Genomic DNA, 18,599 nt, shown 5'->3' with positions numbered 1-18,599 from the left:
CTCCACCGTACCCCGCCGTCGCCGCGCCATGCCGGTGAGACAGGAGGGAAAGGGGGAGAGGGAGCAGCACCACCGGAGGGAGAGTGGAGAGGAAGTGGCGCCGCCAGAGGGGTGAGAGGAGGGGGAGATGCGGCGCCGGTGGGGGGAGGCTGCGTCGGGCGGGGGAAGGCGGCGTCGGGCGGGAGGAGGCGGCCGATGGTGTGGTGGGGAAGGGTGGGGGGAGAATGATTCTAGGGTTAGGGTTGCACTGGGGTTGTTGTCCATCGAAACGAACGGCTCAGATCGATCGAGTGTTGGGCAGGCCTCCATCACCACACGGTGACACTTGAGCCGCATGCGGGCCGACAGTCCATCACAAACGTGGAACTGAGAGGAGTATGGAGATGTTAGTTAGACTTTAATACCTTGCGGCCTGAGAAAAGTGGGACGGCTCGGTTGCGGGCTGAAGAAGAAAATGGGCTAAAAATGGCCCATAGAGAAAGAATGTTTTTTATTTAAATAAATGCTAAAATGATGTTTAGTTTGTATTATCAAAATTAACAATTAAGCTCTGTAAATTTCAAGAAAATTTCAAAGAGTGTAATTAATATGGAGAATTTAATAAAAAATAAATGCAACCATATCATTTTATTTCTCACACTTAGTTTACTTATAAATTAATTTAATTATATACCTACCTACTTAAAAATACCCAAATATTCCAAAAAATTTATATTTCAATTAATTAGAATTTAATATGTTTGAATTCAATTTTCTCTTTTTTCTTCCCGTTGCAACATACGGGCACTTTTGCTAGTATTATATATTTTAGTAGCAAGCAAGTCGACAGGTGTAATCTTACGTGATGAACATGGAACCATCTGATCGTATAGCTTGATGCTTTATTAGTTTCTTTGAAGCCCATCATGATCATCATGCAAACTGCATAGTCATGGATGCAAGTTCTTAATTTATTGCAAGTACGATGAGATTGAACACTTAGCATTTTCTGTTTACATCTCTGACAGGCGACAAGTCGGAGAAATTAACGTTACAACAAAGAATCTCCAACCGAGGACAAAACTGGCATCCAAAACTTTTGTTAACTTAACCCAGAGGAATACTTGGGCTATAATTACTCACAACCGTTCCCGCTTCCCCATTCGCCTACAGCCCTACACAAACACTTATATCAAAACAAGTTGATTCCAATGAGCGCTAATATAATAGGCTAAGGTACTACCTTAGTAAATAAATAAATAAAAGGAAATGGTCTCCACAGAATTTATTTACAACTCAAGTCATTTCCACATGGCCAACCTAAACAAACTGCAGATATATAAGGGCACCCACAATGGTTATCTATATGCTCTCTACAAGATATTCATGTCAGCATATTTTACTATATGGAAGAGACTAAATGAAGAGAGAGAGCAAAGCTATCTACTAACTTGGAGATAGTCTATAGAGAAAAACGAGGCAATATATTAGAGAGCTATAGATACCCATGTAGACACACTATTGAAGCGGTTTACTATTAATCTAATCTATTGCTGAGATGTACATGTTTTATAGAGAGCACCTTACTTTACCATTGCGGGTGCTCTAAGTGACCACAATTCAACTAGGTAAGAAAGATCACCATAACCACAGTAAACTAATTGAATGTTTGGTTTGTGAAATGGAATCTTTTTGCTCCATCACCACCTAAATCCCTCCACGTAGGCATAGGCAATAATTTCTCGACGACATTGAATTTTTCACATACGTTTGGTCACTCATCTTATTTAATTTCTTTTTGCAAAATTATGAAAATGCAAGTCATGCTTAAATACCTTTAATGACCAAGTTACAACAAAATAGATAATAATTATGTAATTTTTTAATAAGACAAATTGTTAAACAAGCGTAAAAAAAATCAATGTTGTCAACTATTAGAAACCGGAGGCAATACAAATTAAGGGACAGGACCATCCCGCCAAAGTTCATGGCGTGATCCATGATAGACCAACCAATTAATCCTACAAGGAGGTTCTCAAATAAAAAAACCACACTAAGAATCAAATCCTACAACCAATAGTTAAACATTATTGGCATTATATATAGTTTGGCGTTTAAACTATATTAATTCTATCGGTTGGTTAGTTGGTTTACAAAAACATCTTGCCCTTGTGGTTTTGGCATGGTGTTAGAGAACGTCTTCAATGCAAATGATACAACAGAATCTAATAAATATACTAAACCATCATCACTACGACTAGAAGAATAGAAATGAAAAGGCAAAAGCTGAAGAACGAACCTGTTATGTGTGTTTTGCTAATACCTCACGCATCAGGCTTTCAGGAGCTGTAGAAAGTAGATTATCAGAAAGAGGAATGGGTGATAGCATTTGGCATAACAAAGTGTATGATATAAGTTAGAAGGACACAATACCTTCAATACCATTTGTGAAACGCTCGAACTGACCCAAGGCTTGTCTGAGAAACATCTCCACACCGCTGACAACTTTAACCCCACATTCTTCTGCTTCTCGTAGAAGCCGGGTGACTTTCGGAGCATATACCGCATCGAACACAACATCGTAGAAGCTTAGTGCTTGCTGCACATACAAATGGAAAATATTGTGGCCGCAATGAGCGGACAGGTATATCAAGGTAGTATCAAATGTGCTAATTAGAGAGCATGCCAAGATTAATTGAAATTAAAGATGGTAACAGAGTAGAAGGGAGGGTTCCACCAGTTTATAGCTGGAATATATATGTTAAGAGTTTGTTATTGCTACTTCCTGTAATTAGGTTCGGATTCCTTCTGTACTCCCGATTCTAATTTTATAAGTTGGTAGAGATATAGAAGGCCTAACCTATATATGTACTCCCGCTATCTGGCAATAGATTATTGTGTTGAGTATATTCCGTCTTACAGAATATTAACATGGCGTGCGTGTAAGAAAGAGACCTTTGGAATAGGGGTGCCATCCACATTGGGGTACATTCCCAACGATGTTGCATTAGCAAGGATCATCCCTTCTTCAGGCCTGAAAGTTTCAAGCTCGGCTAATCTCAGGGCATGACCACCAACCGCGGCAGCAAGACTTACTGCTTTTTCTGAAGAACACAAGAAAATTATCATATTAAATGATGTACGTACTCAAATATGATCAGCTTTGAGCTTTATAACTAGTGCGAAACAAGAATTGATGGAACAAAAATCACCCATGACAATGATACAAACATGGATATAAATGGATGCAATATATCTTCCCATATTTCAGCATTGATCATTGTCTGAGCGGCATAATGAGTACAGAACTTCCAATACTTTACACTAATAAAATGAATTATGCTTTGCATATGAATAATTGAATAACTGCAGCCAACATAGAACATTTTGTCTCAGAAACAAATACAAAAAAAACCTTACCGTAGGTACGATTTGCTACTACAATTCTTGCACCCTTCTCCTTTGCCCCGTAAGCAATTGCCTTGCCAGCTCCACCAGCACCTACAACAACAAGAAGCCTGCCAGCCAAAGGTGTGACGGCAGCATTCTTTGATCCTGGACCTGTGAAATGTAAATTATCAGCTACTTTTTTCCCATGACTCCGAAAAAACAGTTGAACGATTGTTTCAGGATTAAGATTATAAAAAACCTCCTATGCCATCCTCAATGGCACAAATTGCTCCAATGTAGTCATTATTGTAGCCCAGTAGTTTGCCATCTGGCCTCCTAATTATAGTGCTTATGGCACCTATTGACTGCAGATTGAAGAAATGTCAGGTTAAATAAGTCTAAAAAGGTAAGTAATTAATTAAATCAAGTAAGCAATTAGAGAAAGTGTACCACACATCAAGGTACCTTAGCAACTGGATCATGTTCATGACAACACTGTACGGCATCAACTTTAAAAGGAAGAGAACAACTGCATTACATAAAGTCATATACCGCTCAAATTTGTTCTTGTGAAATACCCCCTCCAGTTGTCAAAAGTAGTAGTTTGAACATACATCAAGTCAAATAACTAAAACTAGAATCGTCGTATAATTAAATACATCGATGTATATTTGAATATTTATATGAAAATCAGATTTCTAGATGTGTCTTGAACAGTGCTTTCATTACATCATAACTCTATTGGAATCAACAGACATATTAAAATAGAAAAGAGTGGTCAATGTTTCATCTTCCATACCCAGAGGAACTATATACTAACAGAAGGCTTTCCACAAAAATGACTTTGTGCATCTGAATTACCAAAAGTCTGGTTACTTTCAGCAAACTGGATTCTTGTTTACCGTCAAACTAAAATATCTATTCTGAGCTCTCTCCCAGAATGTGCAAAACTTATTTAAAAAATTTTTTACCATCAAACAGTGGAAAAGCCCCTATGGTTTATTTCAATTATATAAAAGAGTTATTTACAAAAGGGAAATAAATTAAAAACATCGCAGAGGGACCTAGATTACAAGTAATTATCCATGATTCAAACAAGGGTCTGTCATCTTCCCTAAGCATAATCAGATGTAGGCTCAGTTCATTTTTAAGGAGTTGTTTCCATATATTTGTAAAAATATGTGCAAAGCTATGTTCAGTAAGTACTCTGTAAATGTTAGAATATCAAGGGAAATGTAAAAGAATCACAGTAACAGACCTAGACAAGGGAGGGGGAGTGGCCGTTTCACATGTTCAGTACTATTTTTTGCTATGTTGGCTAAAATTTAGCTTAGAGAGTTGGATGGAGAGTCTCTTGGTGATGCTCTAACTGCGGGTTGGGTGGGTTTTTTGTGTGGATTTTTCGCTGTGATTTCCACAATTTGAGTATGTCACATGTGGACAGTCAGTGATGATATGACTGTACAAACCAATTATTCATACCCAGTCAAAGAGCTGCCAGGAAAAATATATATAGCTGAATTTTTCCCATGAAAACTAACAAGGGATTCATTAGGTGAGGTTTGTACGAATGAGGTTTGTCTAAGGAAGACATCAGATTGGGGGATCCCTCATGTATGATTTATCAAAAAATTACAACAATCCTTATTCATGTGGTCCCTTGAGAGTCAATACCACTTAAATCTAGTATATCCAACTCCTAGAAAAAATTAGTCCATCCAATTCCAAGAAATAGTAAAGTAATTATTTCTACTTTTTGAAATTAGTACCTGAATCCTGAAAAATCCGGAGACGAATATGTGCTAAGAAATCTAGCAATGTTGTCTGCCAAAAGTGGAAGATAAACAGCATTGTATCCAACAGATTGAAGACATGTATTGTGCAAAACTGGGCTCTTGCTCTGTTTTACTGGGTTGGCTATAACACCGAGAACCTTTGTATCAGGTCCTATGCGCCTTATATCATAAATGTCTATCAGCTCTTCGACGGTTGGCTGCCCAGGTGCTGATACCTTTGTAGCATCAAGACTCCCAAAGGTTAGATATCCCCCAAACTTGGGGGATAACACCCTTGACATTAAACCTTTTTCGCCCATAACTAGTCCAATCATAGGCACCTGTCATTTCCATTTCTACTGGTCAGTCAAATGGAAGTTAATACAAAATGGTATGGATTAGAGGAAAAATAACATAAAAGTACAAGTCAGACATATTACGACATTATCCCACATACTATTGCATACCTCCTAATATAATAACACCAAACTTGATGAAATACAACAAGAATGAATAAGCTAAGAAAAGAGCACAACTTTTCCATGAGCTTAGTGTTTTTTTCTTCTTAAGAATCTCCTCAACACATAAAGGTTTAATAAGGCTGAACTAGTCCCATCGTAAATTCACATTGTTTTAGTTGCTTTCACTAGGAAAATAGGGATTACGGAGACTCGAATATGGAAAGAACATGAGAACAAAAGGGGTTATATATTTTTTTCTTTCGTTTAACAGGTTCAATTCCATTTTTTCTAACCAATTGGTTTTTCGAAAAGTTATTTTGAAATTAGACCGTGCAAAAAACTTCAACAAAAAATAGGCCGTTGGCTCAGCACCAACTGTCTTGGCGCTAAGGCTAGACGGCTCGTGCCAGGGCTGTTGGTGCTGAACCCCCTGCCAACATGACAGTCGAGGCAATCCCCTCGTCTACGTGGCAGGGTCTCAGTGCCAACCGCCTTGGGGCTGAACCGTCTAACCTCAGCGCCGGCCGTGTTGGCGTTGAGCTAGGTTACTAAGGGCGACACGAGGCCGCAACAACCCAACATCTCTTCTTCCTCTCCTCTCCTTTCCTCTCCCCTAGTGCTCGTGTGACGACGCCAAGTTCTCTCTCCTCCCTTCCCCAAATCTCTCCAAATCCACACAAAATCAAATGGGATTTCGTAAGGATTGAGTGTGGGGTCGAGTTTAAAGATAAACTCCCTCGAAAACCCTAATTTCTTGAACATTTTATTATGTATTTTGGTTGTTTTGGTTCTAACCATGATTTGAGGAATGTGGCTCGTGATCTATTGTTAGTTGGGTTGTCTGGGTCGTGATTAGTGTGGAAGTTCCATATTGATGTTGCTTCGGTTGATTAATGTTGATTTGTAAATTTCTGAACCTATATTTTGAATGTGTGATGATGGCTAGGGTTAGATGTGTGGTTGTAACCCGAGATAAATGATTTGTTTTAGGCAATTTGTAGGAGTTTGAAAGTTAAGTTGTACTATGATTCATGTGTTTTTTAAAACATTAGGACTTAGTGGTGGGGTTAGTGGTAATTTATAATTTGTACGTTGTTAGATTTTATTTAAAACATTTGAACGTTCTTAGGTTTGTTAGTTTTGGGATTGGCGTGGCATTAATCAGTTATTTTGAAATACTTTATTTTTATTTATCGGTTACATATTGGATGGATAGATTAGTATACGTTGTTAGGGTTTTTTTTTGAAACATTTGAACGTTCTTAGGTTTGATAGTTTTGGGATTGGCGTGGCATTTATCAGCTATTCTGAAATACTTTATTTTTATTTATTGATTACACATTGTAGATGAATAGATTGGTAGCTGTGTGGTAGATGAAAGTACTGGTGGAAGCCAATTTGCGGGGGAGACTGTTAGATAGTTAGTGTTTCATGCCAAATCCACATTTGAAGAGTTAAAGTCCCGCACGAAAGATGAATTGGATTGGAGTGATGAGTCGGTTGGTATGAAAGGAAGATACAATGTGGGCGCAGGTCCCATATCACATAATTTTATGTTAGACTTGAATAGAGAGGTGGAATGGGAAACATATGTAGATATAGTACTAGGGTCACAATTCAAATCGCTTGAGATGTTTGCTTGGAAGAAAGAGCGCAGCAAATCGGAGAATGAATTTTTAGACCTCAATTAAAGTTCGCGCATAGAATCCCCCTGTACTGTCATGAACCGAAGAACGATATGTTTGTCGCGGATCGGAAGGAATAATTAATTGTGGAAGATGTGGAGGTAGGGCAGGAAGTACAGGTTGAGGAGGATATGGAGGTAGGGGGAAGTACCCGTTGAGGATGAAGTGGAGGTAGGGGAGGATTTGTCAGATGTTGGCCTAGATGTGAATCAAGTTGAGAATGAGATGAAAGTTGAACTTGATGATAGGCAGATGGCTTCATACATCAGAGAATTGCTTTGAAGAAAAATTTACACCCGACAGGAGTGTGAGGAGGCTATGGTATTTAATGGATTGAACATGGATTTGTTGAATGTGCATTCAGATGATGATGTGGATGAGTATGCTTCTAACTCCAATGACGATCGTCCAATGGGCAAGATGTCAGAGGAAGAGAGGAGAGTGTTTGAGAAAATCGTTGGTCGCAATCCGGAAATCACTCAATTCAAGGATCTTAGCAATGATGGGCTCGCAGTTGCCGATGGGGATCCACAATAAGATGGAACCATCGATGCCATAGGGGAGGAATCGAGAACGGGGTTGGAATTTCAATCTATGGAAGACTTGAAAATATGGCTGCAGAGCTACTCTATCCGGGTGCATCCATGTTTCATGTGAAGGAGTCCAATGCATCTATCAAGTACACCATGGCTTGCCTCGGGTATTGGCGTTGAACCCTCGCATCAGGGCAGAGCCCAACACAGGAGCTGTGTTGAGCGGGCCTGTGGTGAGCGACTAAGTCACAAAACTTAGCGCCGAATTAGTTGGCACTGAGATCTTTAGGGTCATTGCCAATTACGTTGGCACTGAGATTTGACGGCTCAGCGCCTCTGGGCCGCCCAACATATGAGTTGTGTTGGGTGGCCCAACTGCGAGCAGCTAAGTCCCAAAGCTCAGCACCAGAAATTGGCACTGAGATTAGTAGCTTAGCGCCAATGCGGTTGGTGTTGAGCCCCTGCCATGTAGACGAGGGGATTGGCTCGGCTGCCACATTGGCAAGGGAGTCGGCGCTGATCAGTGTAACCTCAGCGCAAAGGCGGTTGGCGTTGAGCCGACGGTCTATTTTTGGTAAGTTTTTTTGCACGGTCTAGCTTTGAAATAAGTTTTTGAAAGGACCTATTTATAAAAAAAATAGGGTTAGATTGGTGTAGTTCTCATGTAGCTTAGCTGAAGTACAATTTGTGAAATACAATTTTCTGAAAGCCAACATGCTAAAATTAAATTACAAATCCTAATGTTTTTCACTTAAAAAATACTTCCAAACCATAGAAAATCCCCCATGCCGAGTGATGTTTACAGGCCTTAGGGACCATTACACAAAGTTTTGACATGTGCAATAATTCAAAAACATCATGGATCTGAATAGCTTCCTTTATTTTTTTAAAAAAAAAAGAATCTAAAGGGGGCATGCAGTAGTAGTGGGCTAGAGGCAAGATGTACTGGGACAACTATACAAGATAGGTGACATGCAAGTTTCCATGTAGAAAAGTGAAAGCATTTCTTGGATTTTATAAAATGACACTTACTTGGCAGTGCACCATCACTTGGAACATCTGTGACACATCAACAATGTCATTAGCTGTTGTTGCGATTTTCACTATATCAGCTCCAACTGCTTGTATTCTAGCCACAAGATCTGCAAGCTCCTCACAGGATGGAGTACTTTCATAATTATGTGCCGAGACAATAAGTTTGCACTTCTCTGGCTTACTCCCATAAATAAAGCTGATAAATTTGTCAGCAACCTACAAGAAAAATAAACTTGGTTAGTACATATAGTATGCATGCCGTTATGTATGTAAATGCCTAGTGGCTAATGAAGATACAAATGTGCCCCCATACAGTCCTAATCATGTACTTAGATAAATGAGGCATAGAGCCTACATGGCTAGATGATTGGTGAAAATTAAATTATATTAAAGCATTTGGCTTTTTAAATTGCTTAAAACTAGGTTTGCATTGTGTTCCAAAACATATACTCCTTCTGTTTCATATTATAAGAGTTTTGATCTTTTTTTCCGAGTCAAACATATTTAAGTTTGATCAAGCTTATTGAAAAATTAGCAATATTTACAACACCAAATTAGTTTCATTAAATCTAACAATGAATATATTTGATAGTGTTAATATTTTGTTATAAATGTTGCAATATTTCTCTATAAACTTAAAAAGGTTTGACTTAGGAAAAAGTTAAAACATCTTATAATATGAAACATATAGAGTATGAGATAAGAGATACAAGAATAAAAACTGAAGAATCGTCCCGAAAAACTATTGGCTAGAGCTACCTTGTGTTTTTTTTTCTTTTTTTAGGTTGGCATTTTTGTCTTGAACAGTTACATGTTACTTTTTTTTCCAAATTTTTTATTGTTTGTTTGCTCTCCTTACTTAACATAAAGATGCAAAAAAAAATATATTTGGTGTGTTCCCTAAAGGAACAAATGGAAAACATGAATTTTTTGACTTCAAGTTTATTAAGTAATTACAAAAGGAACTTTTTACAATTTCATTCCAGAGCATCTTAAAAGAAACCACATGAGCATAAGAACGATGTATTGAGTATTCATTGGACGTTTTTAAAATAGATTTCCCCCTTCAGTGTTATATTTTAGTTAACCTTCCTAATGCGATGGCCAAATGGCAGCTAGACTCTAAAGAATAAAATAGTATGATTGACAAATGGATTCAATTTGAACTTAAGAGGAATGATCTATCTTGTCATGAGCAATAGAACTGAATATTAAAATACATAAAAATATTAAAATTGCACCATCCATAATGCATGAATGAGTGTCATATTTGTACCTCCAGCTATGAAGCTACAACATGATATTCCAAATTTACTCAAAACTCATTTTCAAAGTTATGTACAGGCCACATTTTCATGCTCAAATTAGTCATATTGTGGTAGAATGAAAAATGGAGGCAATGTGGATGCACTTGTGTTCCACAAATAAAAGGAAAAAGTAGTGGTGGGGTTTAACCATGAAAAGAAGGCATTTTTCAGAATCGTTTTTAATACAATGTGTTATGCATTTTGAAAAATAGTGGGCACTAATCAATTTGAAATCTAAGGATGCTTACAATATTACATATTAACTGGGAACAGCGTAACAGTTTAACTTATTTGAGGTAACAAACCTTCAATTCAATATCGACATAATTTACTCCTAGCTCCATTGCTAAACGGAGTGCTTCAAATCTTGTAGCATCATCACCTTCATATTGGCCTCCTTCCCAATTGGGTCTGCAAAAGAAATATGCACATACAAATGTCATTTATGCAAAGCATAACGGTGAATCTAATATGCAGTAGTTATATAAATATAACCAACAACTACAAAGTGGGGAGCAACATTGTGAAGTAAAACAAATGTACCTGCATTGCATAGTAAATCAATTAAAGCACAGAAATTGAAAAGATAAATATAAAGAAGAGAGAATCAAATAAGTCTGGTCATTCTGTTTACGTGGACCTTTTTTTTTTAAATCCCAGCATAATATCAATTTCTAGAGTGTCAAGGGTAATGATGAACGATCTTATGCCACTTGTCAAGGGTAATGATGAACGCAAGTCCTCTCAACTAGTTTAGCAAGCACCAACCTTGTCAAAAACGACAAATGATTTCACCTTGTCTCAATCGGAAAAGGACGAACAAATAAATTGGGTTTAGGTTCTTAGCTGGGCACTTTTCAAAATTTGTGGTTCTACTTGAAATCTTGAACAATTTATTCACATATTAATAAATATTCAAACTTAGTCAAACAATATAGATTAAGCTATATATTCAGGAACAAATATAAGCTTACAACTTTTGCTAGTTTTAATGTCCCACAAAATTTAAGAATGTGTTATCACAAATTCACAACAGCTCCATAATCCCCCAGAAAAACAGAGAACTAAATTTTCTCCAAGTTGTTCTCTATATTTTAATAGAGAGAATTATGTTTTTCTTATCTCCTCTCTAGTGGATCTCACATCAATTTGCTCGTTTATTTCAGATCACAAAGCCATGTAGCAGGCCAATGTGGCAAAACTTGTGGAATTAGCAATTGTAAAAGATAGCTAGGTATAGATTATTGCCTATTCTATCATGTCTTAAAGAGCATGCATGCTGGATTTCTCAATAACCTCGTGCCTACTTTCACTGAGTGCGTAGAGAATGTGCAGTAATATGGTCCTATACTATTGTAGTAACTATGCCATGCTCATGCAGTAACATAGTGCTTCCTCTTTCCAAAAATCTGAGACCTATTTCATTCTTTAGTTTTTCTAAAAATCTAAGTCCTATTTATAGTTACTATGTGCTAAATTAAATTGTTGATCAATTGCATGTTTATTTGTTTTGCCACATGGTGAGTGAGTTAATTGCTTATTGGTATTGATGAAAAAGAAATAGATCTCAGATTTTTCGAAGGAGGGATTAGCTTGTATATAGGTAGAGTAACACGCTCTGGGATAAGCAACTGGTGCAATAACATGTTGTTACCAACTATTAGCCATGTCATTGCTACATTTGCCCTATTTATCCTGATATGTTGTTATGACACAAGTCTTGACAAAAAGAAATGGTTTCACTGCCATTGGTAATACTGTTACTATGATCAGCATCTACAATATGAAATAGGGAATTAAGTAATTGTTAATTGCCAAAATAATTATAGCTGTTAAGGGTAGCAGTGTGCGCTTAGGCCATCTCCAATGCTAGGTGCTTATATGGGAGCTTAGAAAAGAAAAAACAAAATCCATTTTACTACCCAAACTAATCCAATAGCTAGATCACTTAATCTCTGAAATATTTTTTATCCTCCAAACTATTGAAAATGGCACTTTACTTCTTAATAACATCTCTTTTTTTTACTCTTTATACAAGACTAGAAAAAATGCCCGTGTGTTGCAACGGGTGAAGTTTATTTTAATCTTATTATTGCTATATTGTTTAGTTGAGATGAAATTCACTGTAGTAATTCGCTTAGATATATATATATATATATATTTTAAAAAAAATCATGAGCTGTATTTAGGAGTCCGATTGTCTCAAGCTAGCATGCGAGTGTTTTTAAAGAGGCTTCTTATATGACTCCTTTATTTTCAAAAGCGAACGAACTTAAAAACCGACTCATACACAGAAAACGTTCCAAAGTACCGATAAAAACTTCTTCAATTTTTATAAGAGTAGAAATATATTTTAAGATAAAACTTTTTATAATCATAGATGGCGCTATCATTAAAGTTAAAACTACACGAAAATTACTTTGCACCGGCCAAGTAGAGACGCCTCGCGCAGATGCCATGGATTAGGCTGCCGAAGATGTCAAACTGATAAGTTTGCTTCAACTTCTTACATAATACTTTCTCAGAATAAGTTCATTTTTCACCAATCTCACACATATCAACATAAAACTGAAAAGACTAGAATACATCCACTTTATCAAATTCTAATTCAATTATTTGCACTTTATCTGCTCCCAATGCATTTATCTGGCCTCTACTTTCACAAATACCGATGTAATGTTTATCTAAAAAAGAACTTATTTTGAGATAAATAGGAGCAGCCAAAAATAAATGGAGGGAGTATATGTCTGCTTCCTCTCCTCTCATTGATTGGTGCCAGTTCTTTGCCGCGTGAGCATGGTGGCAAAACAGGATAAGAGAACCTGAGCTGCTTTCTTCGTCTCAAAATACAGCAATCTAAGATTGGATATCGACAGGGGTGAAAACGGGCGGATACGGTCGGATTATGGCATTCCCATATCCTAACCCATATTTTTCTTTAAACTCGGAGTCGGGTACGGTTAGTGACGGATAATATATCACTCATCTCGTATTCTATCCCATATTATTTTCATCAAATCGGATTCGGAAACGGATATCTATTTGTATCTCTAATTCATAGATATTAAACATAATAAGGTAATTAAAGTATTAAAAGAGATACATCAAGAGAAAAATTATGCAATATTACATGTGAGCTCATAAAAAATAGTGATTAACCAATCTTTTATCATGTTTGTAAGTGGATTTATAATAGATTTTCATATATATTTTATAATATGGGGTATGCGGGCGGATACATGTTTTCCCGTATCCTAACCCATATTTTCTAACGAATTCGGATTCGAACTTGGATAGTATTGGGTATCCCATTTTTTCTCCCATATTCCTCCTGTGAGCCTCGGGTAGGGCGGGCGGTTGGAATATACCCGCCCCATTTTCATCCCTAGATATCGTTATGTTACAAATCCGAATAAGTGTACTCCTTTTTTTTATTATTTCTTTTTAGGAATGCCTAGAATCGGGCGCTCGACGTGGGGAGTAAAATCGGGCGCCACACGTCATGCCCTCCCGCGCGCGCGCCCTACCCGCCACATGTCCCCGCGCTGCTCCCGCCACGTGTCCCCACCATACACGCCGTTGCAACAAATCACCCACATATTATGGAAACCCTCTATAATGTACTCATAATGTTTCACTATGTATGGATCAAATGTTGCAGTGAATTGAAACAATTCTTTTGTAACAAATTACCCACATATTATAGAAACCCTCTATTAAGGGAATCCATTTCATTTTTTTCCACAAAAAAGTTCACGTAATTTACTTATTGTTTCACTATGTATGAATCAAATGTTGCAGTGAATTGAAACATCATTTCGCTATTCGCTGAAACATTGTTTTCATATAAGGTGAAACAGCGTCCGATGAAACATTTTCGATCTACTTAGTAAAACAATTCCATATACTTAGTGCAACAGCGTGCAACATTTATTAAAAATAATTCAATAATAAGCTTAAAAAAGTTCATCGGATTATATTCATGTGTGGTCTTGTTTTAAAGATTTAATTGCAATAAATTTAATGGTGCAATCGGATCATGATTTGGATAAATAATTTAAGAGAAAAAAATAGTTTAAAGTTCACTTATGTATGCAGGATGACGTCATGATGACGTGGTCGTCCGATTCGGACGTGTCGCCTCCAGTTTTTTCCCTTATTGCCGCCTGCTGTAGCACTGTAGCAGTGTAGCTGCTGTTTGAGTGTTTGCTTCGCTCTCTCTTTCTACTGCGCATGGACCAACCGGAGAACTCTCTATCTTGACCAGATAAATAATTAGCCTTGTTACCTCGAGTATCACGAATTGTATATCTTATCTACTATCCCATTTGATTTTTAATTTTTAACGCCGTTGCCTCGTAGATACAAGTTTGATCATGAAGCTATAGCACCATACGCATATGCAGTATTTCTTCTCTTTGATCGCAACAAAGCATGTGCTCGTTGTTCTTCGGGAAGCATATGCGACAGGAATCGGCAGAATTATCTATCTCACGATTAGTTCGTCGCCATTCCCGTAGCTTCAGAACTTCATGACCGCCAGACTGAATGAATTTGGGCCTGATATGGGCCTTCCTGCCCCCGCAATCAAAACACGCCATGAAAAAACTAACCGTGCAATTAAAAAGCAATGGCAGAGCGATTTTGCTATATCTCACTCGAAAGATTTTTTCTTATCTCTCACTCGATTTTCTCACTCAAATTTACAGTGCATTTTCTTGTAAGTTATAGTGTAATTTATGAAACTTACACTGTAACTTTTGTAAGTTACACTGTAATTTTTGAATCTTCACATGTAAATTTTAAATTTTATATTTGATTTGGTCTTTTTCTTGAGGATATGGTAATTTAATGTTCATTATGGTGTTTCTTAATTGCTTTTTGCTTTTTATTATATCTATCAGATTTTAATACAAAGATTAAAAATCTGTGTGATACGATTATAAAAATCTTTCGAAAGATGTATAGGTACTCCCATGGCAGAGATAACAACAGCATGTCCGTACTATTATAGTATACTAATTTTTGGTAGAATGATATTGCTAAGATTTTGTTTTAGATTATTACCCCTATCAAAATTTAGCAAAGTTAAAATGATGATAAAGTGAACAACCGAACATATACAAGCTTATAGTATCGCAGATCGCATAGCCTCACTTGACACTGCCTCCCTCCCAGTACAACTCTCCCAAGTCCCAACACACTCTGACTGCCACAACTGCCTGTGCACATGTGAAACATGCAATGCGAAAAAAAAAAAGTAGAAATAGTACTAATACCAGTTCTAAAAAAAAAAGTACTACTAATAGCGGATAGAGCAGAAGTGTCACGTACTGTAAATAAAATACATGCTAGTTGTTCGCTTAGATTATTTGTGCCTACTAGTCTGTTCTAAAAGAAGATAAAACCCTATATACAAACCTGACACGCATATATCTAGGTTTATAATTAGAATTGATTTTTTAAGAATGCAGGGGTACATACGACTTTGATTGTTCAAAACCACAGCTGACATGTACGTGAAAAGAAGCAAACAAAAATATGGTTTAATATTTTTATTAGCGGTTTGAAAGCCTATATTAAAAAATTGTTTTCATAAAATGACTTCAAAATCAAACTCTTCTAAATTCAACTTCTGGATGTGGTAGAAAAGCAGGCGAAATCTTTATATGTATCTAGTACGCATCGACGGCATCGTACCTTGGCGCAAACTCATCTTGTTGAAACAAATCGCAGTACTAAAAACTATATCAAGTCTCATGAAGAATTAACCTATATTGTATTGACGAGTGACGGAGTGAGTATAGGAAATACTAGAGTACAAACTACAAAGTGTTTGATTCCTGAGGGAGCTCGTGACTCTTATAATATGTATATGGCCAGCATTAAGGAATAAAATTGTTCACTCTTTAGTCAAGTTGCCGTTTTATTTTTCTTGTCGTATCCTCTCTGCACCGCCTAAAGAAATAGTTAGAAAAAGCTTGGATCTTCCTCGGGTACTGATGTGACCATGGCTACTACGGATACAACCATTGCTCACATAATGCGTGAACAAGAAGACATCAAGATCAAGGTCTCCAAGTGCTGGAATCCGATTCGGCCACCTGCTGCACTGTTGATTTCAAACGGCCGCCGAATCTGCATACGACCTCCGTTTTTGGCCCGTGAGTACTTGATGGAAAGCCTACGGAGTCCTCTTTCCAATGGATCCAGCCTCATCGCCAAATTCCATCCTAGTCATCCGCGGATGAACAAACAAGGTGCTGCGTCACCTGTCATGGGCCTTTGGGCTTGTAACTTCGTTTGGGACCCTGGCCCAAGTGGGGCCCAAGTGGGGTGCGCCCCAACCAGGTGGAGCACGACCCTAGAGTGCCCTTGGTCGTCCTCCTATCTCTTTAAATAGTTAGGTACCCCTTCAGAGTTTCGCGGGTTTTGATTAATTGTAAGTTTAGCCATTGCTACTTCGCTTGCAGCGCGCGTGTCGGCTAGACCGTCCGTCTGCTTGTTCGGAACCCCACTTTATCGTGTATCAATTTATCTTTGTGCGTCTTGTCTATCTAGCAATTCAGTTGCTTTATATCTTGTTCTTGCTTGTTCTCGATAGCTTGCAGGAATAAGGTTGATCTGCACCGGCAAGATCAACAACCCACGGAGAGGTGTATCGATCGCTAAGGCGCAACGCAACGGTTTTGTACAGTTGTAGTCGGATCGTCAACGTTTCTCCCAAATCGTAGTTATCACAACTCACCGAAAGATCGGGCCAACAACAGCCTTGAGTGTCGAGATGAACTCAGGGTTCATCAGGTATGTTTCGCTTCACTTTTTTTAACTACTACTTTCTTATTTTCCACGCAAACTTTTTACGAGGTGGTAAATGTTATTTTCTTAAAAAAATTCTACGTAAAAGTTGCTTACAAAATCATATTAATATATTTTAAACCAATACCTAATTAATCATACACTGTTCCGGTTTATGTGGTTTACGTGGGAAAGGAAAAAGATCCCAATCGTTTCAAACGAACGCAGTCTAGCCGCATAAGTACTAATTAAAAGCATTAGAGAAATCACACTTTTAAAAGCATTGAGTAAATAATCTGTGCTAAAAATTCAAAAGAAAAGGGAAAAAAACAGGGAGCGCCCAAAATCCATCCCGAAAAATGTATACAACCCCAAAAGCAAAGCAAAGCAGGAATAATCATGCATGGTAAGCTGAAACACTCGAAACGTTGCAACTTGCAAGCTGTGCATATGAACACGCGCTAAATGGACGCAAATCCTGTATCAAACCAGTCCAGCGCGCGGTGCGCGGTAGCTGCCTGAGAGAGCACGACGTACGGTAGGGTAGCAAGAGCGGGAGAGGGCCGGGGTTCTGACCTGTAGGTGACGATGGCGGGGAGCGGGCAGCCGCGGAGCAGGCGCGGGAGATCCTCCCGCGGGCGGAACTTGCTGCCGATGAAGTCGAGCCGGATCTCGACGAGGTCGGCGCCGGCGGCAGCGGCCGCGGCCGCGTCGGCCCGCATCGCCTCCACCGTGCGGGCCACCAGCGGCACGCACAGGAGCGTCATCTCCTCCTCCTCCTCCTTCGGTAGCGACGACGTGAATGCTCGCGCGAGCGAGATCGGCAGTGGCAGAGTGCCAGAGTACTGATGGTGAAGTGTGAGGTGGGGGGCGGGGCGGGTCGGGTCGGGAGGTGTGTTGGGTTTGGGTGTGGCGGCTGTGGCGGTGGGCGTAGCAGGGTGGCGTGGGTTGGTGAGGTGGGAGTGTGGGAGTGTGGGAGCAGCCGGCCGGGCAAGGGAAATTAAGCAATTTGGCATTGTGTCGGAGACTCGGGAGTTGCCAAATTGGGGTTGCCGCCGGAAAAGTGATAGGACTATATTTTTGCCGTTCCGGAAGATGACGCGGACACCGCGTGTCGTGGGGCATTGTTCGTCAAATTTTCTAAAAATTTGACAAATATAATTATAGTATAATCATGATCTAATTACACCGTATCTTATATGTAACTTGTATATCACTTTCAAAAATTTCTTCGTAACATGCTATTTCGGTGAAGAGGTCGTGGGAACGAATCCTCTTGCATATATGCGCGCAATGACATTTTTCCTTCTTTAGTTGCACAAATCTTGAAACAAATCTAACGGTTCAAAATTATGTAAAAGTTACATACAAGTTGCATTGTAGTTACATACTAGTTACATTACGATTGTACTGTAATTACATCCGTCAAATTTTTAGGAGAAAATTTGTTGATAAATATACAGCAAAATTGCATATACGTACATATAATATTTATATGTACTAGCATAACGTTTGTGTATTGTAATAGATTCTAGATAACTTTCATTGACATAAATTAAAATCATATATCATAATTCGGCATAAATGATGAAAGAAATATAATAAAAAAATAACGACATGAAACCACAAATAAGTT

The 18,599-nt window shown here is 38.3% G+C and overlaps 1 protein-coding gene across 1 annotated transcript; it reads right to left on the bottom strand.

Moving 5' to 3' along the window:
• Nucleotides 1-932: 932 nt before the first annotated feature.
• LOC4325446 (bifunctional 3-dehydroquinate dehydratase/shikimate dehydrogenase, chloroplastic) lies at nucleotides 933-17,867 on the bottom strand. The gene is made up of 11 exons (XM_015765669.3): nucleotides 17,540-17,867; nucleotides 10,471-10,576; nucleotides 8,856-9,074; nucleotides 5,139-5,485; nucleotides 3,835-3,898; nucleotides 3,629-3,734; nucleotides 3,400-3,540; nucleotides 2,935-3,083; nucleotides 2,413-2,578; nucleotides 2,279-2,325; nucleotides 933-1,154 (listed from the first exon to the last, which is right to left on the bottom strand). The coding sequence occupies exons 1-10, from the start codon at nucleotides 17,728-17,730 to the stop codon at nucleotides 2,282-2,284; spliced, it is 1,533 nt and encodes a 510-aa protein (XP_015621155.1). The 5' UTR covers nucleotides 17,731-17,867; the 3' UTR covers nucleotides 933-1,154; nucleotides 2,279-2,281.
• Nucleotides 17,868-18,599: the final 732 nt, after the last annotated feature.

Source organism: Oryza sativa, chromosome 1 (genome assembly GCF_034140825.1).
Source record: "Oryza sativa Japonica Group chromosome 1, ASM3414082v1".
Lineage (NCBI taxonomy): Eukaryota > Viridiplantae > Streptophyta > Magnoliopsida > Poales > Poaceae > Oryza > Oryza sativa.
Note: the sequence above shows the minus strand (reverse complement) of the source record. Positions and strands in the feature narration are given on the sequence as shown.